This window comes from Pristiophorus japonicus, chromosome 10 (assembly GCF_044704955.1).
Source record: "Pristiophorus japonicus isolate sPriJap1 chromosome 10, sPriJap1.hap1, whole genome shotgun sequence".
Taxonomy (NCBI): Eukaryota; Metazoa; Chordata; class Chondrichthyes; family Pristiophoridae; genus Pristiophorus; species Pristiophorus japonicus.
Genome location: NC_091986.1, coordinates 495,481 through 513,930, shown reverse-complemented (window position 1 = coordinate 513,930; position 18,450 = coordinate 495,481). Strand labels below are relative to the sequence as shown.

Sequence of the window (18,450 nt, the reverse complement as noted above, 5' to 3'; positions counted from 1 at the left end):
AATTTCTTTGCAGCCTCTCTGTGTCCTCTACACAACCCGCTTTCCCACTAATCTTTATGTCATCTCCAAATTTTGTTACACTACACTCTGTCCCCTCTTCCAGGTCATCTATGTATATTGTAAACAGTTGTGGTCCCAGCACCGATCCCTGTGGCAAACCACTAACCACCGATTTCCAACCCGAAAAGGACCCATTTATCCCGACTCTCTGCTTTCTGTTAGTTAGCCAATTCTCGATCCATGCCAATACATTTCCTCTGACTCCGCGTACCTTTATCTTCTGCAGTAACCTTTTGTGTGGCAACTTATCGAATGCCTTTTGGAAATCCAAATACACCACATCCATCGGTACACCTCTATCCACCATGCTCGTTATATCCTCAAAGAATTCCAGTAAATTAGTTAAACATGATTTCCCTTTCATGAATCCATGTTGCGTCTGCTTGATTGCACTATTCCTATCTAGATGTCCCGCTATTTCTTCCTTAATGATAGCTTCAAGCATTTTCCCCACTACAGATGTTAAACTAACCGGCCTATAGTTACCTGCCTTTTGTCTGCCCCACTTTTTAAACAGAGGCGTTACATTAGCTGCTTTTCAATCCGATGGTACCTCCCCAGAGTCCAGAGAATTTTGGTAGATTATAACGAATGCATCTGCTATAACATCCGCCATCTCTTTTAATACCCTGGGATGCATTTCATCAGGACCAGGGGACTTGTCTACCTTGAGTCCCATTAGCCTGTCCAACACTACCTCTCTAGTGATAGTGATTGTCTCAAGGTCCTCTCTTCCCATGACCAGCAATTTTTGGCATGGTTTTTGTGTCTTCCACTGTGAAGACCGAAGCAAAATAATTGTTTAAGGTCTCAGCCATTTCCACATTTCCCATTATTAAAGACCTCTTCCCATCTTCTAAGGGACCAACATTTACTTTAGTCACTATTTTACGTTTTATATATCGGTAAAAGCTTTACTATCTGCTCCTAATTGCTCCTAGGTCAGACAATAACAGGAATAAACGTCAAGTAAATCTCTTACCCCAAGAAAACCCACTTTTGGACCAGTCTGACTTTCTTTCTTTTACCCAGATCAACAATCTTCTAGCTTTTCTTAGTGAGATTACCAATTGAAAGTGATCTACATTTTCGTGCTATGAATCTATAGGAACTGGATTCAAACCGCCCAAACACTATTACAGCTATTAAACTAAGAACTGGATTTGAACCCAGAGGTGAATGGACAACATCAACTCACTTTTACACAGTGGTCATCCTATCATTAAATTTATTAAATGCCTGCGGTTGTAGTTGATGTAGATACTGTTATATATGTGGACTTGTATTTACTCTGTACAGCCACCAGAGGGCTCATTCCACAGAGTCTCAAGGAGCACAGGTATTTAAGGAGGCTTCACAGGTTGGAGAGGTACTCTGGAGATCTGCAATAAAAGACTACGGTCATACTTTACTTTGAGCTCACAGTGTTCAATCTGACTCTTTCTCCATACTCAACAACTGGCGACGAGATACAGATAGTGAACCCGAAGTTGCAGAGAACAATGGGCATCCTGTAGAAATTTTCAGAGGGAGATGATTGGGAAACTTTTGTGGAGCGACTCGACCAATACTTCGTGGCCAATGAGCTAGAGGAGGAAGAGAGCACTGCCAAACAAAGGGCGATCCTCCTCACCGTCTGTGGGGCACCAACGTATGGTCTCATGAAGAATCTGCTCACTCCAGGGAAACCCACGGAGAAATCGTACGACGATTTGTGCACACTGATCCGAGAGCATTTGAACCTGAAGGAAAGCGTTCTGATGGCAAGGTACCGGTTCTACACCTACAAAAGGTGTGAAGGCTAGGAAGTGGCGAGTTATGTCGCCGAGCTGAGACGCCTTGCAGGACATTGTGAATTTGAAGGACATTTGGAGCACATGCTCAGAGACTTTTTCGTACTTGGCATTGGCCACGAAACCATACTTTGCAAGCTTTTGATTGTAGAAACCCCAACCTTGAGTAAGGCCATAGCGATAGCCCAGGTGTTCATTGCCACCAGTGACAATACTAAACAAATCTCTCAGCACACAAGTGCTGCTACAAATACTGTGAACAAAGTGATGTTTTTTTCGAATCGTAACATGCAGGGCAGGTCATACATACCTGCAGCTACACGTTCACAGATGACTCAGAGTCCACCATCAAGGGTGATGAATGCAAAGCCATTAACGCCCTGTTGGCATTGTAGGGGTGATCATCGTTTTGATTCATGCCGATTCAAAGGATACGTTTGCAAGGGCTGTGGAACAATGGGACGCCTCCGAGTGTGCAGGCAAGCTGCTAAGCCTGTTAATCCTGCAAACCACCACGTTGCAGAGGAGGACAGATTCATGGAGGATCACTACGAACCAGAGCCTCAGATAGAGGAGGCAGAGGTAGATGGGGTGCACACATTCACCACGATTTGTCCCCCGATAATGCTGAATGTTGGACTAAATGGACTCCCGGTGTCAATGGAGCTGGACAAGGGTGCGAGCCAGTCCATCATGGGCAAAAAGACTTTCGAAAGGTTGTGGTGCAACAAGGCCTCAAGGCCAGTATTAACTCCAGTCCGCACAAGACTAAGAACTTACACAAAAGAACTGATTCCTGTAATCAGCAGTGCTACAGTAAAGGTCTCCTACGATGGAGCGGTGTACAAGCTACCACTCTGTGTGGTACCGGGCGATGGTCCCACACTGCTTGGCAGGAGCTGGCTGGGAAAGATACGCTGGAACTGGGACGACATCCGAGTGCTTTCGCCCGCTGACGACAGTTCGTATGCCCAGGTTTTAAACAAATTTCCTTCGCTGTTCGAACCAGGCATCAGGAAATTCCAAGGAGCAAAAGTGCAGATCCACCTAATTCCGGGGGCGTGACCCATCCATCACAAGCCGAGAGCAGTACCGTACATGATGAGAGAAAGGGTAGAGATCGAGCTAGACCGGCTGCAACGAGAGGGCATCATTTCACCGATCGAGTTCAGCGAGTGGGCCAGTCCTATGGTCCCAGTCCTCAAGGGAGATGGCACCGTCAGAGTCTGTGGTGATTACAAAGTACCTATCAATCATTTCTTCCTGCAGGACCAACACCTACTACCAAAACCTGACGACCTCTTTGCAACGCTGGTGGGAGGAAAGACATTCATGAAGCTGGATCTGACTTCAGCCTACATGACGCAGGAACTGGAGGAATCATCGAAGGCCCTCACCTGCATCAACATGCACAGTCTTTTTGTTCATAACGGATGCCCGTTTGGAATCCGATCAGCGGTGGCGATATTCCAGAGAAAAATGGAAAGTTTACTGAAGTCGGTCCTGCACACCGTGGTCTTCCAGGACGACATCCTGGTCACAGGTCGGAACACAGTCGAGCACCTGCAGAACCTGGAGGAGGTTCTTAGTCGACTCAACCGCGTGGGGCTCAGGTTAAAACGCTTGAAGTGCGTTTTCCTGGTGCCTGAAGTGGAGATCCTGGGAAGGAGGATTGCGGTGGATGGCATCAGGCCCGCCAACACGAAGACGGAGGCAATCGAGAACGCACCGAGGCCACAGAACGTGATGGACCTGTGGTCGTTTCTGGGACTCTTGAACTACGTTGGTAACTTCTTACCGGGTCTCAGCACCCTACATAGAACCACTACATATCTTACTACGAAAAGGGGGCGAATGGGTTTGGGGCAAAAGCCAAGAAAATGCCTTTGTAAAAGCGAGAAAATTGTTATGCTCAAACAAATTGCTTGCGTTGTATGATCCATGTAAGCGTTAGGTACTAGCATATGATGCGTCGTCATATGGTGTCAGGTGCGTATTGCAGCAAGCTAATGATTTCAGGAAACTGCAACCGGTTGCTTATGCATCCAGGAGTCTGTCTAAGGCTGAGAGAGTCGACAGCATGATTGAAAAAGAAGCATTAGCGTGTGTCGATGTGGTAAAGAAAATGCATCAATACCTGTTTGGGCTAAAATTCGAATTGGAAACTGACCATAAGCCACTTATATCCCTGTTTTCCGAGAGTAAAGGGATAAATACCAATTTATCGGCCTGCATCCAGAGATGGGCGCTCACATTGTCTGCATACAACTGCACCATCCGCCGCAGGCCAGGCATAGAAAACTGCGCCGATGCTCTCAGTAGGCTGCTATTGCCCACCACGAGGGTGGAAATGGCGCTGCCCGCAGATCTAGCCATGGTTATGGAAGCATTTGAGAGTGAGCAATCACCCGTCACTACCCGGCAGATCAAAACCTGGACAAGTCAGGACCCCTTATTATCTCGAGTCAAAAGCTGTGAGCTTCACGGGAGCTGGTCCAGTGTCCCAGTGGAAATGCAGGAAGAGATAAAGCCGTTCCAGTGGTGCAAAGGTGAAATGTCTATACAAGCAGACTGCCTTCTGTGGGGCAATCGAGGTAGTGGTCCCCAAGAAGGGCAGAGACACCTTCATTAATGACCTCCACAGTACCCACCCAGGCATCGTAATGATGAAAGCGATAGCCAGATTCCACGTGTGGTGGCCCGGTATCGATGTGGACAGAGTCCTGCATTCACAGATGTAATACATGCTCGCAATTAAGCAATGTACCCAGGGAGGCGCCGCTAAGTTTATGGTCTTGGCCCTCCAAACCGTGGTCTAGGGTACACGTCGACTATGCAGGCCCGTTCTTGGGTAAAATGTTCCTTGTGGTTGTCGACGCGTACTCCAAGTGGATTGAATGTGAGATAATGTCGGCTAGCACGTCTGCTGCCACCACTGAAAGCCTGTGGGCCATGTTTTCCATACACGGCTTACTCGATGTTCTGGTGAGCGACAACGGGCCATGTTTTACCAGTGCTGAGTTCAAAGAATTCATGACCCGCAACGGGATCAAACATGTCACATCTTCCCCGTTTAAACCAGTGACCAATGGTTAGGCAGAGAGAGCAGTGCAAACCATCAAGCAAGGCTTGAAGAGGATAACTGAAGGCTCACTGCAAACTCGCCTATCCCGAGTCCTGCTTAGTTACCGCACGAGACCACACTCACTCACTGGGATCCTACCTGCTGAACTGCTCATGAAAAGAGCACTTAAGACAAGGCTTTCATTAGTTCACCCTGATCTACATGAACAAGTAGAGAGCAGGTGGCTTCAACAAAGTGCATACCATGATCGCGCAAATGTATCACGCGAGATTGAAGTAAATGATCCTGTATTTGTATTAAATTATGGACAAGGTCCCAAGTGGCTTCCCGGCACTGTCGTGACCAAAGAGGGGAGCAGGGTGTTTCGGTTGAAACTTTCAAATGGACTCATTGAACGGAAACACTTGGACCAAATCAAACTCAGATTCACGGACCACCCTGAGCAACCCACCTTGGACCCTACCTTTTTTGATCCCCCAACACACACACCAGTGGCAACCGACACCCCGGTTGACCACGAAGCAGAATCCACCATCCACAGCAGCCCTGCAGGGCCCAACACACCAGACAGCCCAGCAAGACCAGCTGCACAGCAACCCAGCGAGAGCCCAAAAAATTATTCAACAACACCAGCTTTCACACCAAGACGATCAACCAGGGCAAGAAGAGCCCCAGATCAACTCACCCTGTAAATAGTTACACTATTGACTGGGGGGGAATGTTGTTATGTATGTGGACTTGTATTTACTCTGTACAGCCACCAGAGGGCTCATTCCCCGGAGTCCCAACGGATCCCATAATCCCTTGGGAGCACAGGTATTTAAAGAAGGCTTCACAGGTTGGAGAGGTACTCTGGAGACCTGCAATAAAAGACTACGGTCATACTTTACTTTGAGCTCACAGTGTTCAGTCTGACTCTTTCTCCATACTCAATAGATACCTTGTCCGATTTTTTCCTTGAGGACTAAGATAGGATGTGAGCTGCCTATCTGTTTATCATGGAAAGCTTCTCTTTACTCTGTTCCCCTCCCAAAATCATCCTGACGTTGAGTTAAGTCAATTAGCGTTATTTTTTTTTAAATCCCAACAAGAAGTCTTGTTAATTGGAAGGGTATATTGGAAAATCACGTGAGCAGACCATAATTTTCCATCAGAAAATGTAAACCTAATGTTTATCAGACTAGAACTGCCCTCACCATCCCATCACATAAAACCAGACTAACATTAGTTTCCATAATGAAATCACCCTAATCATGCTTCATTGCTTGGGCAAATAATTTGTTGTGGTTTGACATCCCACAACATGAGTACAACTTTCTTACTAAGATCCCCCCTTTTAATTTTAATCAGGATTGTCTTTCAGTCCTTGTTGATCTCATTGCATGGTGCTTTTAAAGGTGAAGACAGATGCAAAGGGGGGAGAACCTCGGGGCATTTGTGCCTCTAGTTAGCACCCCTGGGGGGACACTAATGCACAAACGACTTTTCGCCTGGGCGCGGCGTCGCTAACGACTCCCGAGGTAACCAGTGGCACCCCGCTCCAATGCGCCAGTGATTACCGTGTCATCACCTTGCGCAGCGACCTGTTCTCACCCTGGAGCGAAAATTCGGTAGCGTGCCCCCTAAAGGTTGCATCGGGCAATGCCAGAACACGGGGCCTGCATCCCGGGGTCCGTGCCTCGATTTTCCAACCCAGCACTGCGCTTGTGTGCCAGGCTGAGGCCAAGGCACCCGGCTCTCTGGTGGTCCAGATCGGGACCTGTTCCTCCCCTGCAGAGTCGGCAGCTTGGCCCTCCCCTTTAATAGACCTCCCCCACGTAGCTCTGCGCCTTTCACAGAACCCTTCCACCGTGCTCGCGTTCCACAGTGCAATGGAGCACATTTGCGCTCCACTTGCTCACAGGGCGGTAACCCGAATTTAGGTCACGGGGCAGGACTTCCGCGCCTGGTGGCTGTTACTACCCCAAACGGGGCGCTACACAATTTCGCCCCCAGAGTACTCGTTTAGTGCCTCAGACATGCCCTCTACCTCCATGAGTAGGTCTCCTTTTTGGTCCCTAATCAGCCCCAGCCTTCCTCTTACTACCCGTTTACTATTTATGCATATAGAAAACGTCTGAATTCTATTCTATGTCAGCTGCCTATGGCCCTGACCTCGGCCCCCCACCGCCCGATTGCTGGTCCCAATCTGCCCGCCCCGCCCCCGTCGCCCAATGCTGACCCTGAGTCCTGAGATATGTTAGAGTCCTTGCGGAGCATTCAGCTGCTCAGGGCGTTCAGCACTAGGCTGAACGTTACAATAATGATAATCAACAGACAGCAGCAATTTCTGGTGCTGCATGCGATCTTTTGATAGGAAAGAAAACGTGTAGCAGGACATAGAAAGAGATAATAGGAATGCGAAGCGGGTATAATTTAACATAGCAGGCAGCCATGGGAACAGAATCCATGATCGTAACACAACTGGTTGTGTTATAGAGCGGAGTCATGAGCTAGGTGGTCAGCGGATAGCCCTTGTTGCCCAGTGGTCACCCTCTGGTTTGTCTTGGTGGCTCAAAGAAAAGACTTACATTTATATAGCGCCTTTCATATCCACTGGACATCTCAAAGCGCTTTACAGCCAATGAAGTACTTTTGGAGTGTAGTCACTGTTGTAATGTGGGAAATGCGGCAGCCAATTTCCACACAGCAACTCCCACAAACATAGTCGATTAAATTCAAGGCCATGAGAAAGGCAGAGAGAGAAATTAGTCTGAATGCTCTCAAAGTCAAAGAAGACTTGCAGGAAGATAAAGGCAACAAAATGAGAATAGAAAAGACATGTTTCTGAAAATTCTCAGTCAAAATCCAAGGAAAACGTTGGCAACACTTGATCAAAATCTAGCGATGATCGCTTCTACTAGCCTGAAGATTTGAATTTGAATGTCTCTAGTGTAAAACACATAATCTGCTGAAAGGCAGAAATCTTCTGGTGTTTCAGACAGCTGTGAAGAACATAGCAATGAAGCAATCCAAAGAGAGAACTCAACTGTTTGAACAAGTTAGCAATTATGGGAAACTGTCCAATGAATATGACAAGAAGAAATGATGAATGCGGAAGAAACTCAGTTCAACTACAACAAAAAGAAAAATGCAGCAGTTGAGCGCGAACATGCAAAGCATGAGAAAAAATAGGGAAATCCAATGTAATCGAAGCTGTCAGTTATGTGATGAGTGAGAGAACTGTTAATCTTTGAATGCAACCATCTGCTTGTGCGGCTTGTTCTGCAAGCGGGGGCTGTAACAGCAGCAGCAGCAGCCGTATTGGGCTGGTGTCACGAGTTTGGCGATGGCAAAGATCACGTGGGTCGGGGCGGTGTAAAGCAACGAACTGCAAGGGAGAGAGAGAATGATAGCACATATCCAGGGTAGAAGAGAGTGAGCCCAAGTACAAGGAAGAAGTGATCGTACAGAGACAGAGTTAGTGCAGAGACAGAGATAGTACAATGTCAGAGATTGTTCAGAAGTAAAAGTACAGTCAGAAATAGTACAGAGATAGCGATAGGACAGAGATAGAGATAGTGGGCCCAAATTTCCCCAACCCCTTTTTCCGACGCACTCTCCCAAGATGCACTGACTTTGTGCGCTCAAAACAGCGCCATAAAACTTACTAACGTTTCTGGCCGCTCTGCTGTGTGTCCTGGGTCCTAGCGCAGCATTTCTCGTGGAGTGGGGGGGCGGAGCTTAGGCCTGCGCCGAAAACAGTGCCGGCAGCTGCGCGCATGCGTGGTGGAGTCTACGCGCATGCACAGTAGTTCCTCGCCCTCCCATCACGTCCTGCAGGCTGTGAGCTGGACCTGATGCTCGCCGCTCCATCCCTGGCTGAAGGGACGACCCGATAATCATCAACAGCACCTCTCAATAAAACATGGGCCAGCAGGCAGCAGTGTGAAGAGAACGTTGCATTTTGTGTGGGCACATGTCAAATTGTTATGACCCAACACTGATTAAGTTTTCCCTGGAGAGAAGTCCAGTCCCTCAGAGAGAAGTCCAGTCCCTCGAGGGACCGTTAGGAAGGTAGGACTTAAGCTTTATTATTTATTTATTTATTTATTATTGATGGTTTTTATGCTTCCTTAATGTTGTTGTGAAGGTGTTTAGTGCTTTGCAAGGTCCTCTGTGCTTCCCTTCCCCACCCCCATCTCTGGCTACCTGCGCTGATTTCTTAACTCTCCGCAAGGGTTTTCTGTGCGACCACAAGTGGCCACATACGTTGGCCTAAGTTAGTTTGGAGCAACTATTAGCTGTCCAAACTGGCTTAAATGGCCAAAACAGGCGTAGGTGGCTGCTTTTGAAAAAAAAAAATCCCAACTAACTCACTTACACTGGCGCAAATTAAATGTGCAGAATGGGGATTTTTAAGATAATCCAGAAAAATCAAGTTGCTCTCCGGCCAAATTTGGGCACAGAGATAGGACAGAGATAGAGATAGAGATAGAGATAGGACAGATATAGAGATAGAGATAGGACAGAGACAGAGTTAGAGATAGGACAGAGATAGAGATAGGACAGAGATAGAGATAGGATGGCAGGACTGACATATGAAGAAAGACTGGATCGACTAGGCTTATATTCACTGGAATTTAGAAGAATGAGAGGGGATCTCATAGAAACATGTAAAATTCTGATGGGATTGGACAGGTTAGATGCCGGAAGAATGTTCCTGATGTTTGGTAAGTCCAGAACCAGGGGTCACAGTCTAAGGATAAGGGAGAAGTCATTTAGGACCGAGATGAGGAGAAGCTTCTTTACTCAGAGAATTGTGAACCTGTGGAATTCTCTACTACAGAAAGTTGTTGAGGCCAGTTCGTTAGATATATTCAAAAGGGAGTTCGATGTGGCCCTTACGGCTAACGGGATCAAGGGGTATGGAGAGAAGGGGAATGGGGTACTGAAGTTACATGATCAGCCATGATCTTATTGAATGGTGGTGCAGGCTAGAAGGGCCGAATGGCCTACTCCTGCACCTACTTTCTACGTTTCTATGTAACTAGTGGGGTGCCGCAGCGATCAGTGCTGGAATCCCAACTATTTACAATCGATATTAACGACTTGGAAGAAGGGACTGAGTGTAATGTAGCCAAGTTTGCTGACGATACAAAGATGGGAGGAAAAGCAATGTATGAGGAGGACACAAAAAATCTGCAAAGAGATATAGACAGACTAAGTGAGTGGGCAGATGGAGTATAATGTTGGAAAGTGTGAGGTCATGCACTTTGGCAGAAAAAAGTCAAAGAGCAAGTTATTATTTAAATGGAGAAAGATTGCAAAGTGCCGCAGTACAGCGGGACCTGGGGATACTTGTGCATGAAACACAAAAGGATAGTATGCAGGTACAGCAAGTGATCAGGAAGGTCAATGGAATCTTGGCCTTTATTGCAAAGGGGATGGAGTATAAAAGCAGGGAAGTCTTGCGACAGTTATACAGGGTATTGGTGAAGCTACACCTGGAATACTGCGTGCAGTTTTGGTTTCCATATTTACGAAAGGATATACTTGCTTTGGAGGCAGTTCAGAGAAGGTTCACTAGGTTGATTCCGGAGATGAGGGGGTTGACTTATGAGAAAAGGTTGAGTAGGTTGGGCCTCTACTCATTGGAATTCAGAAGAATGAGAGGTGATCTTATCGAAACGTATAAGATTATGAGGGGCTTGACAAGGTGGATGCAGAGAGAATGTTTCCGCTGATAGAGGAGACTAGAACTAGAGGGCATGATCTTAGAATAGGGGACCACCCATTTAAAACTGAGATGAGGAGGAATTTCTTCTCTCAGAGGTTGTAAATCTGTGGAATTCGCTGCCTCAGAGAGCTGTGGAAGCTGGGACATTGAATAAATTTAAGACAGAAATATACAGTTTCTTAAATGATAAGTGGATAAGGGGTTATGGAGAGTGGGCAGGGAAGTGGACCTGAGTCTGTGGATATCTGAACGGAATATATGGAATTAAGGATAGTAAAGTAAACGGGATATATGAAAATGTATAAGCCATGGAAGAATAGCTGGGAGAATGTCAGATTGCAAATAGTGCAACATCAGCATAGCTAACAATCTGTCTCAAGGTTTCAAGTCACTAATCCTGCCAATAATATATAATTGTAACATGAAATACATCTGCAGAATTGCAAGGTCTCAGTAAATAGTCACACCATTAGATTGAAACATTTGGAGGCAATACTTGAGCTTTCAAGAAGAACATCTCATATAGATTGACTAATGAGTGTCTGAGTTAGACTGCCAATCCATTTGTATTTTGTTATCTGATTTCAAAACTGTATAACTGTTAACGCTTTACGATGTAACTTCACCTATCCGTAGGGAGTGTGTACGCTCTATCCAGAGAGTATATCTTCTGTCTGATAGGTCTTACTGGCCGGTAATAAAGACTGCTTTGTTCAAAGCACAAGAGGTATTCGACTCAGTAATTTTACTGAACCAGATTGAAGTAAAAGAATCCAGGAATTAACAAGTCCATGATCGGATCAGCCATGATCGTATTGAATGGCGGAGCAGGCTTGAGGTGCCATATGGCCTACTCCTGCTCCTATTTCTTATGTTCTTATCAGTCATATGCTGACGTACCAGCAAGTTTCATACTTCATAAAATCATAGAGTGTTAGTAGATGATACAAGTATCTGAGATGCCAGTTCCTGGGAAGGATCTACATCTGGTACAGATGTTATTTTGATCCAAAGTGATTCAACACGGAAAGATCTGACCAATGCTCGGCTTTTCTAACTAATAATGAATTCACAGAAGTAAGTGCATCAGAGTTATTTACAATAGTGATAGCTTCAAAAGATCAAAACCGTGACAATAATACAATTAAAACATCATGTAACTTCTGAAAACAAAACAACCACAACTGCATGTTGTTCTATATACATAGAGAAGAACTGAAATTATTAGCAATAGGAGGAAAATATTCAGGTTCAGGCCCACAGGCTTTACATACATAGCACCAAAAATACTGTACAACGCACTTCCAAGATCATAATGTATGGTTCAAAACTCGTCACCTACATAATGTATCTGCTAGATGATGCAGTATTTATTTGCATGTAGAGATTAACTAAATGTGGAAGGATAAGTGAAATACGCAGAATGAGAATAATGACCTCAGGAGATGCTGGATGCCTAAGTTCTTTAGTGGCTCAAACCCTTGCGAGTTGTTGGTGGCACTGGTTTACCTTTGACCGGAGCTCATCCTGTAGCAGAGACTCATCTAGAAGGTGGCCTCTAGCTCCACAAGTGAGCCTGTCTTGTTCAGGTGGAAAACCCAGGCTTTTCAGCAGGATACCATGTTTTGGTTTAAAGGAAGGTGCCACACGTGTTGCTTATGACCACAGGGCTCAAGAGCACTTAATATACTTACAGCATCTTCTCACATTACAGAGATAAAGAAGCTGAAAACTAGAACTTTTGGCAACAAAAAATAGTTATCAAGCAGCACAATGATCTACATTGTTCTAATTAGCATATTAATTTAACATTAGCCCAGAGGAGGCAATTCAATTCAGCCTGGGAAGGGATAAGGTGTTGTTCCAGTGTCACAATATCACCAACATCAGAAGTTTCTTAAAGGGAAGAAAATGCATTATAATTCTCCCCATTGACAAGCTGAGTATCTCATCTGATGAGTGCAGTGTACCAGATGAGGAAGAAGGAATTTTATTTACTGTGCTTAAACTAATTTTAAGATGGAAAATGTTAAACCCTCTCAAACACAAATTCTGAACTTTTATTTGCAATACAAGATCTTTTGAAACCTCTCTGAATGATCACCATTAAGCCCCCTTTCCTTAAACAAATAAATTCATGACATTATCTAAGATCTGTCCAACTGTCAAGTAGTCAGCCACATCTCCAATAATCAACTATGAATGTTTGTACCCAACTCAGACATACGTCTAAGCACACAGCTCAAGATTGAACAAAATTCCCAGATCATTATTACTTGTATGTAGCAGTACATGTAAGAGTAAGCTAAATGGATCTAACCTCTTCCTTTGGGTGAGTTATTAGGTGATGCTGATCGTGTCGTCTTTGACCTAGTTCTTTAATTTTTTTCTTGTAATAGCTGGAGCTTGCCTTCTGATTTTTTGTAATTGATGACATCAAACTTTCTATTTCAAGCTGGAGCTATAAGGCACAAACAAATAAAATTGACGCAGAATTCTTTTAACTTGCTTGAATAGTACAAATGATTTATCAACCATTATTCTGTTTTTAAGAAAAAAAATGCAAGGTTAAGTATGCTATTCCATTTTAATTCTAGTCTGCCTTATACAAATTATAGAAAATTATTAAATCAAGTCAATAATATTCATTTTTGTCCAATTAATACGGGTATATTTTGAAATATCCGAAAAAATCTATTAGCTAGGAATTTGGAGAAAGTATACCACAATTTTTCAGGTCCTACAACCTTTAACCTTGCTCTGAACTCAAAAGGGCTGATTTTAATTCTTCCCGCCTCATGGAAATCGGGCGGGCAATTAAAATTCCCACAGCGATTTACCCCCTATGAGCCCACCGCCTTCCCGAGGGTCGTCATTTTAACCTGCTCTTTTGAGCAGGCAAGAGGGACACCCACATAAAGCCAGCAGAGCCCTTCTTTAAATATGCAGATCAGGCTCATCTGCAATTTTAAACAGAGAAGGCTGAGAAGAGATTTGTTCGAGGTGTTCAAAATCATGAGGGGTCTAGATCGAGTAGATGAAGAGAAATTGTTCCCATTGGCAGAAGGGTTGAGAACCAGAGGACAGAGCTTTAAGGTGATTGGCAGAAGAAACAAAGGCGATGTAAGAAAAAGCTTTTTTACGCAGCGAGTGATTAGGATCTGAAATGCACTGCCTTAAAGGGTGGTGAAGGCAGACTCAATCTTATCATTCAAAAGGGAATTGGATAAGTATCTGAAGGAAAAATATGTGCAGGGCTAGGGGGAAGGAGCAGGGGAGTGGAACTAGCTGAGAGTCGGCATGGGCTCGATGGGCCAAATGGCCTTCTTCCATGCTGTAACCATTCTATGATTCTATGAAAAAAATATATACATTCTCTTGCATTTTTTTTATTCGTTCGCGATATGGGCGTTGCTGGCAAGGCCAACATTTATTGCCCATCCCTAATTTCCCTTGAGAAGGAGGTGGTGAGCCACCTTCTTGAACCGCTGCATTCCTAGTAGTGAAGGTACTCTCACCGTGCTGCTCGGGAGGGATTTCCAGGATTTTGACCCAGCGACGATGAAGGAACGGCGATATATTTCCAAGACAGGATGGTGTGTAACTTGGAGGTGATATGTTCCCATGTGACTGCTGCCCTTGTCCTTCTAGGTGGTAGAGGTTTTGGGTTTGGGAGGTGCTGCCGAAGAAGCCTTGGCGAGTTGCTGCAGTGCATCTTATAGATGGTACACTCTGCAGCCACAGTGCGCCAGTGGTGGAGGGAGTGAATGTGAAGTGGTGGATGGGGTGCCAATCGAGCAGGCAGTTTTGTCCTGGATGGTGTCGAGCTTCTCGAGTGATGTTGGAGCTGCACTCATCCAGGCAAGTGGAGAGAATTCTATCACAGTCCTGTTTTGTGCCTTGCAGGTGGTGGAAAGGCTTTGGGGAATGAGGAGGTGAGACTCTGGCCACAAAATACCCAGCCTCTGACCTGCTCTTGTTGCCACAGTATTTATGTGGCTGGTCCAGTTAAGTTTCTGGCCAATGATGACCTCCAGGATATTGATGGTGTGGGATTCGGCGATAGAATGGTTACAGCACAGAAGATTGCAGTGTGCCAGTCTCAGCCAAGGGATCTGAGGTGCCTCTCATCATTGTAAGCTAGGATACCAGCTTTAAGGCTGTAAATTATCTGCTACCATGGGACAGCTTGTTGGCTTTGCCTGAAAGGGTGGGGGGTGGTGGGCAGAAGGATATCTGTGGACGTGGAGCAATCTGGAGAGAGAGAACACCAACATCAACTGTATGTTCCAACCTGCCCCTTCTCCCAGCCTCTGTAACAGTCAGGCCATTAATAAGATGCCATGACAGGAATGGTATTAACCAAGCCAACCCCTATTCCCTCCTGGTTTGAGCAACCTTTTCTGTAAGCATGTTGCTTAAGCACGCCATAGTGCAGCCAAAACTTGTATTGCAGCAGTCTGACGGTACTGATGCTTGCTGGGCTCAACCCCACTGACACCTGGGAGTTCTGGAAGAACTGCATCTGGAAGGGCGCTGAGCACCTCGAGTTTTGTCGCCGAGAGCATGCAGAAATCAAGTGCAGGCAGTGTAAGGAGTGTGCGGCAAACCAGACTCCCTACCCACCCTTTCCTCCAACGACTGTCTGTCCCATCTGTGACAGAGACTGTAATTCCCGAATTGGACTGTTCAGTCATGAGAACTCACTTTTGGAGTGGAAGCAAGTCTTCCTCGATTTAGAGGGACTGCCTATGATGATGATGGTTCTTGAAATTCAGCAAGTGATTTTCTGGTCTGAGTGATTTATTCCCTCAGGCTGTGCCTTAAGCCACTAGGACATTGTGAAGCGAGCGAGTTCTTTTTACGCTTTATAATTTAGCATCTCAATTCTTTTTAAACTTTGTGCTGATAGGATGGTCGGCCCTTTTCTAATTGGATGTCTGAATATAGCTACGTTCATGCGTTTAAAATAATCATGATGTACATTTTCAAGGAAAGAGCATAATAGCCATGAATAATAACATAAGAACATGAGAAATAGGAACAGGAGTAGGTCATATGGCCCCTCGAGCCTGCTGCGCCATTTAATACGATCATGGCTGATCCGATCATGGACTCAGGTCCACTTCCCCGCCCGCTCCCCATAACCCCGTATTCCCTTATCGGTTGAGAAACTGTCTATTTCTATCTTAAATTTATTCAATGTTCCAGCTTCCACAGCTCTCTGATGCAGCGAATTCCAGAGATTTACAACCCTCTGAGAGAAGAAATTTCTCCTCATCTCAGTTTTAAATGGGCGGCTCCTTATTCTAAGATTATGCCCCCTAGTTCTAGTCTCTCCTATCAGTCAAAACATCCTCTCTGCATCCACCTTGTCAAGCCCCCTCATAACCTTATACGTTTCGATAAGATCACCTCTCATTCTTCTGAATTCCAATGAGTCGAGGCCCAACCTCCTCAACCTTTCCTCTTTTATACATAACTTTTAACAGCTCAATCTTTGTAAAAGATTACAAAATGGCCCAGAATTTGCTGGAGCAGGGCATCACGCGACATGCCCCATTAGACGTTTTCCCTCATCCTTAACCTTGAAACAATTTTCCACTGCAGGATGCTGGAAGTACGAGCTGATCACGGCACAGCAAGGACAGTTGGGCATCTGGGACCTTGGTGAATGACGGAACCAACAGTCCTTAGCCATGAGATTTAAGGATTGAGAAAGATGGAGAAGGAAATAGAGTAATTAGGTGTCAAATCATGAACAGAATAAGAAATAAAGTGAAAGAAAGATTGGATTAAGAAAGGGAGAAAAAAGAGACACAAAGGAAAAACAAGAGAAACAATAAAAAAATTCAAGATTCTCTAACAACAATTTACTACCTGCAAGAATGAGATGTCAGTTTCAATTATTCCCATTATGAGCAGAGAGGTTGAATGGTACTTATGTTGTTAAGTTCATTATGTTCATTACCACAGAAAGTAGTTGAGGCCAATTCACTAAATATATTCAAAAGGGAGTTAGATGAAGTCCTTACTACTAGGGGGAACAAGGGGTATGGCGAGAAAGCAGGAAGGGGGTACTGAAGTTGCATGTTCAGCCATGAACTCATTGAATGGCGGTGCAGGCTAGAAGGGCTGAATGGCCTACTCCTGCACCTATTTTCTATGTTTCTATGTTTCTATGTTGCATAATGTTCTGCGGTGAGTTTACTTGCAAATGCAGCAATTTCTTGAAATCCATAGGGAGGTTGAGGGCGAGCTGTCAGTTTCGTGAGGCTAACGGTAGAGCAGCACAAATTGTCCACCAATGTATAACAATGCGCAATTCACTGGGTTTCTCTTCCTTGTCACAAATTGCTGGACAATTTAAACATTAATAACACCATTAAGAATGAAAGACTTGCATTTATATAGCTCCTTTCATGACCTCAGGACATCCCAAAGCGCTTTACAGCCAATAAAGTACTTTTGAAGTGTAGTCTCTGTTGTCATGTAGGAAAAGTGGCAGCCAATTTGTCCACAGCAAGCTCAAACAAACAGCAATGTGATAATGACAAGATAATGGGGCCGAAATGGGACGCACCTACTGCCCTTTGGCCACCATTACTGCCGCAATGGTTACGGCGGTCATCCGACTGAAATTCAGCGATTTTCTTTAAAAAATGGCGCCCAGCGGTATTGGCCGACGGGAATCGGCACTTTGCAATGGCGTGGTTGGGGAGCTTGGAGCAGAGAAAGTCACCTGCTCTTGATTTGGTCTTAACGAGCCAGCTGCTTCCTGGTCATTTTAAAGGCCAGGATTTGCATCTAGGCCCTGAGGAGGGAAGGCATTTGATTGAAGGCCATGGCTGTTGGAGCTGCAGCAAGGAGGCAGAATTCGAGACACTGATGCAGGCTGTGGAGGGAAAGAGGCGAGTGCTGTACCACAACACAGGCAGACCGACTCACGAGGTCTTCACCAATGCCTGCAGAGAAATAGCTGTGGAGGTGTCAGGGACCTCCATTCATGACTGGACCACCACCCAGTGCCGAAGAAAAATGGATATCACCCGTCTGATGAAAGCGAGTACCCGTTGCACCAACTGCTGACCTTCCATCTGCGAGCCAGTCCTTCATCCTTCTCTTATTTCCCACCTTCACATATAGTCACTGAAGCAGCATTTCATTGTTGAGGCCCATGTGTTCTCGCAATGGAGGCTCCTTTTCATGTCAGTTACAGCTGCATGTCAGGGACACACACTAATGCACTCATTTCTGATGCTCGTAACACTACTACTCACCAAACATTTGTTTTGCAGGCCAAGGTTGCGCACAAGCGGATGGAGCAAAGGAGGACTGGTGGTGGCGAGCCTGAGATTCAGATCCTGGTACCTCTGGAAGAGAGGGTCCAGGCGCCATTAGGCAGGCATGCTGCTTTCCCTGTGGTCTCCGGTACTAACGCTCTCCCTGTGGACAGTATGGGTAGGTGAAGCCCTCCTTTAATGCTATCTCTTCCTGAAAGCGCCAGTGCCTACTATGCCTTTCCTTCTGAAAGTGTGCTAGTTGCAGTCTCCATGCATCAATCACCTACCCCCTCCCTCACGGCAGCCCTTGTGCCATTTATGCTTGCGGATGAGAGGTCGAGTGACAGCCAACGAGAGGGTCCTAGCACTGGTGCGAGTGGGAGGGCAATGCAGGAGGACTGCCTTGAAGACAGTGGCAGCCGAGACCAGGGAGAGGATGACATGGAGACTGGGAGGCCTGGAGGCGAGGCCTGGACGACAGCCTTGAGGGCAGTGGCAGCCGAGGCCAGG

General features: G+C 45.6%; 1 protein-coding gene across 1 annotated transcript in view; it reads right to left on the bottom strand.

Moving 5' to 3' along the window:
* LOC139274682 (cilium assembly protein DZIP1-like) overlaps positions 1-18,450 on the bottom strand; it is a 455,193-nt gene that overhangs the window by 230,477 nt on the left and 206,266 nt on the right. Inside the window, exon 8 of the mRNA XM_070891361.1 lies at positions 12,978-13,118. Within this exon, the coding sequence (XP_070747462.1) occupies positions 12,978-13,118 (141 nt within the window). The remainder of the gene's footprint in view (positions 1-12,977; positions 13,119-18,450) is intronic.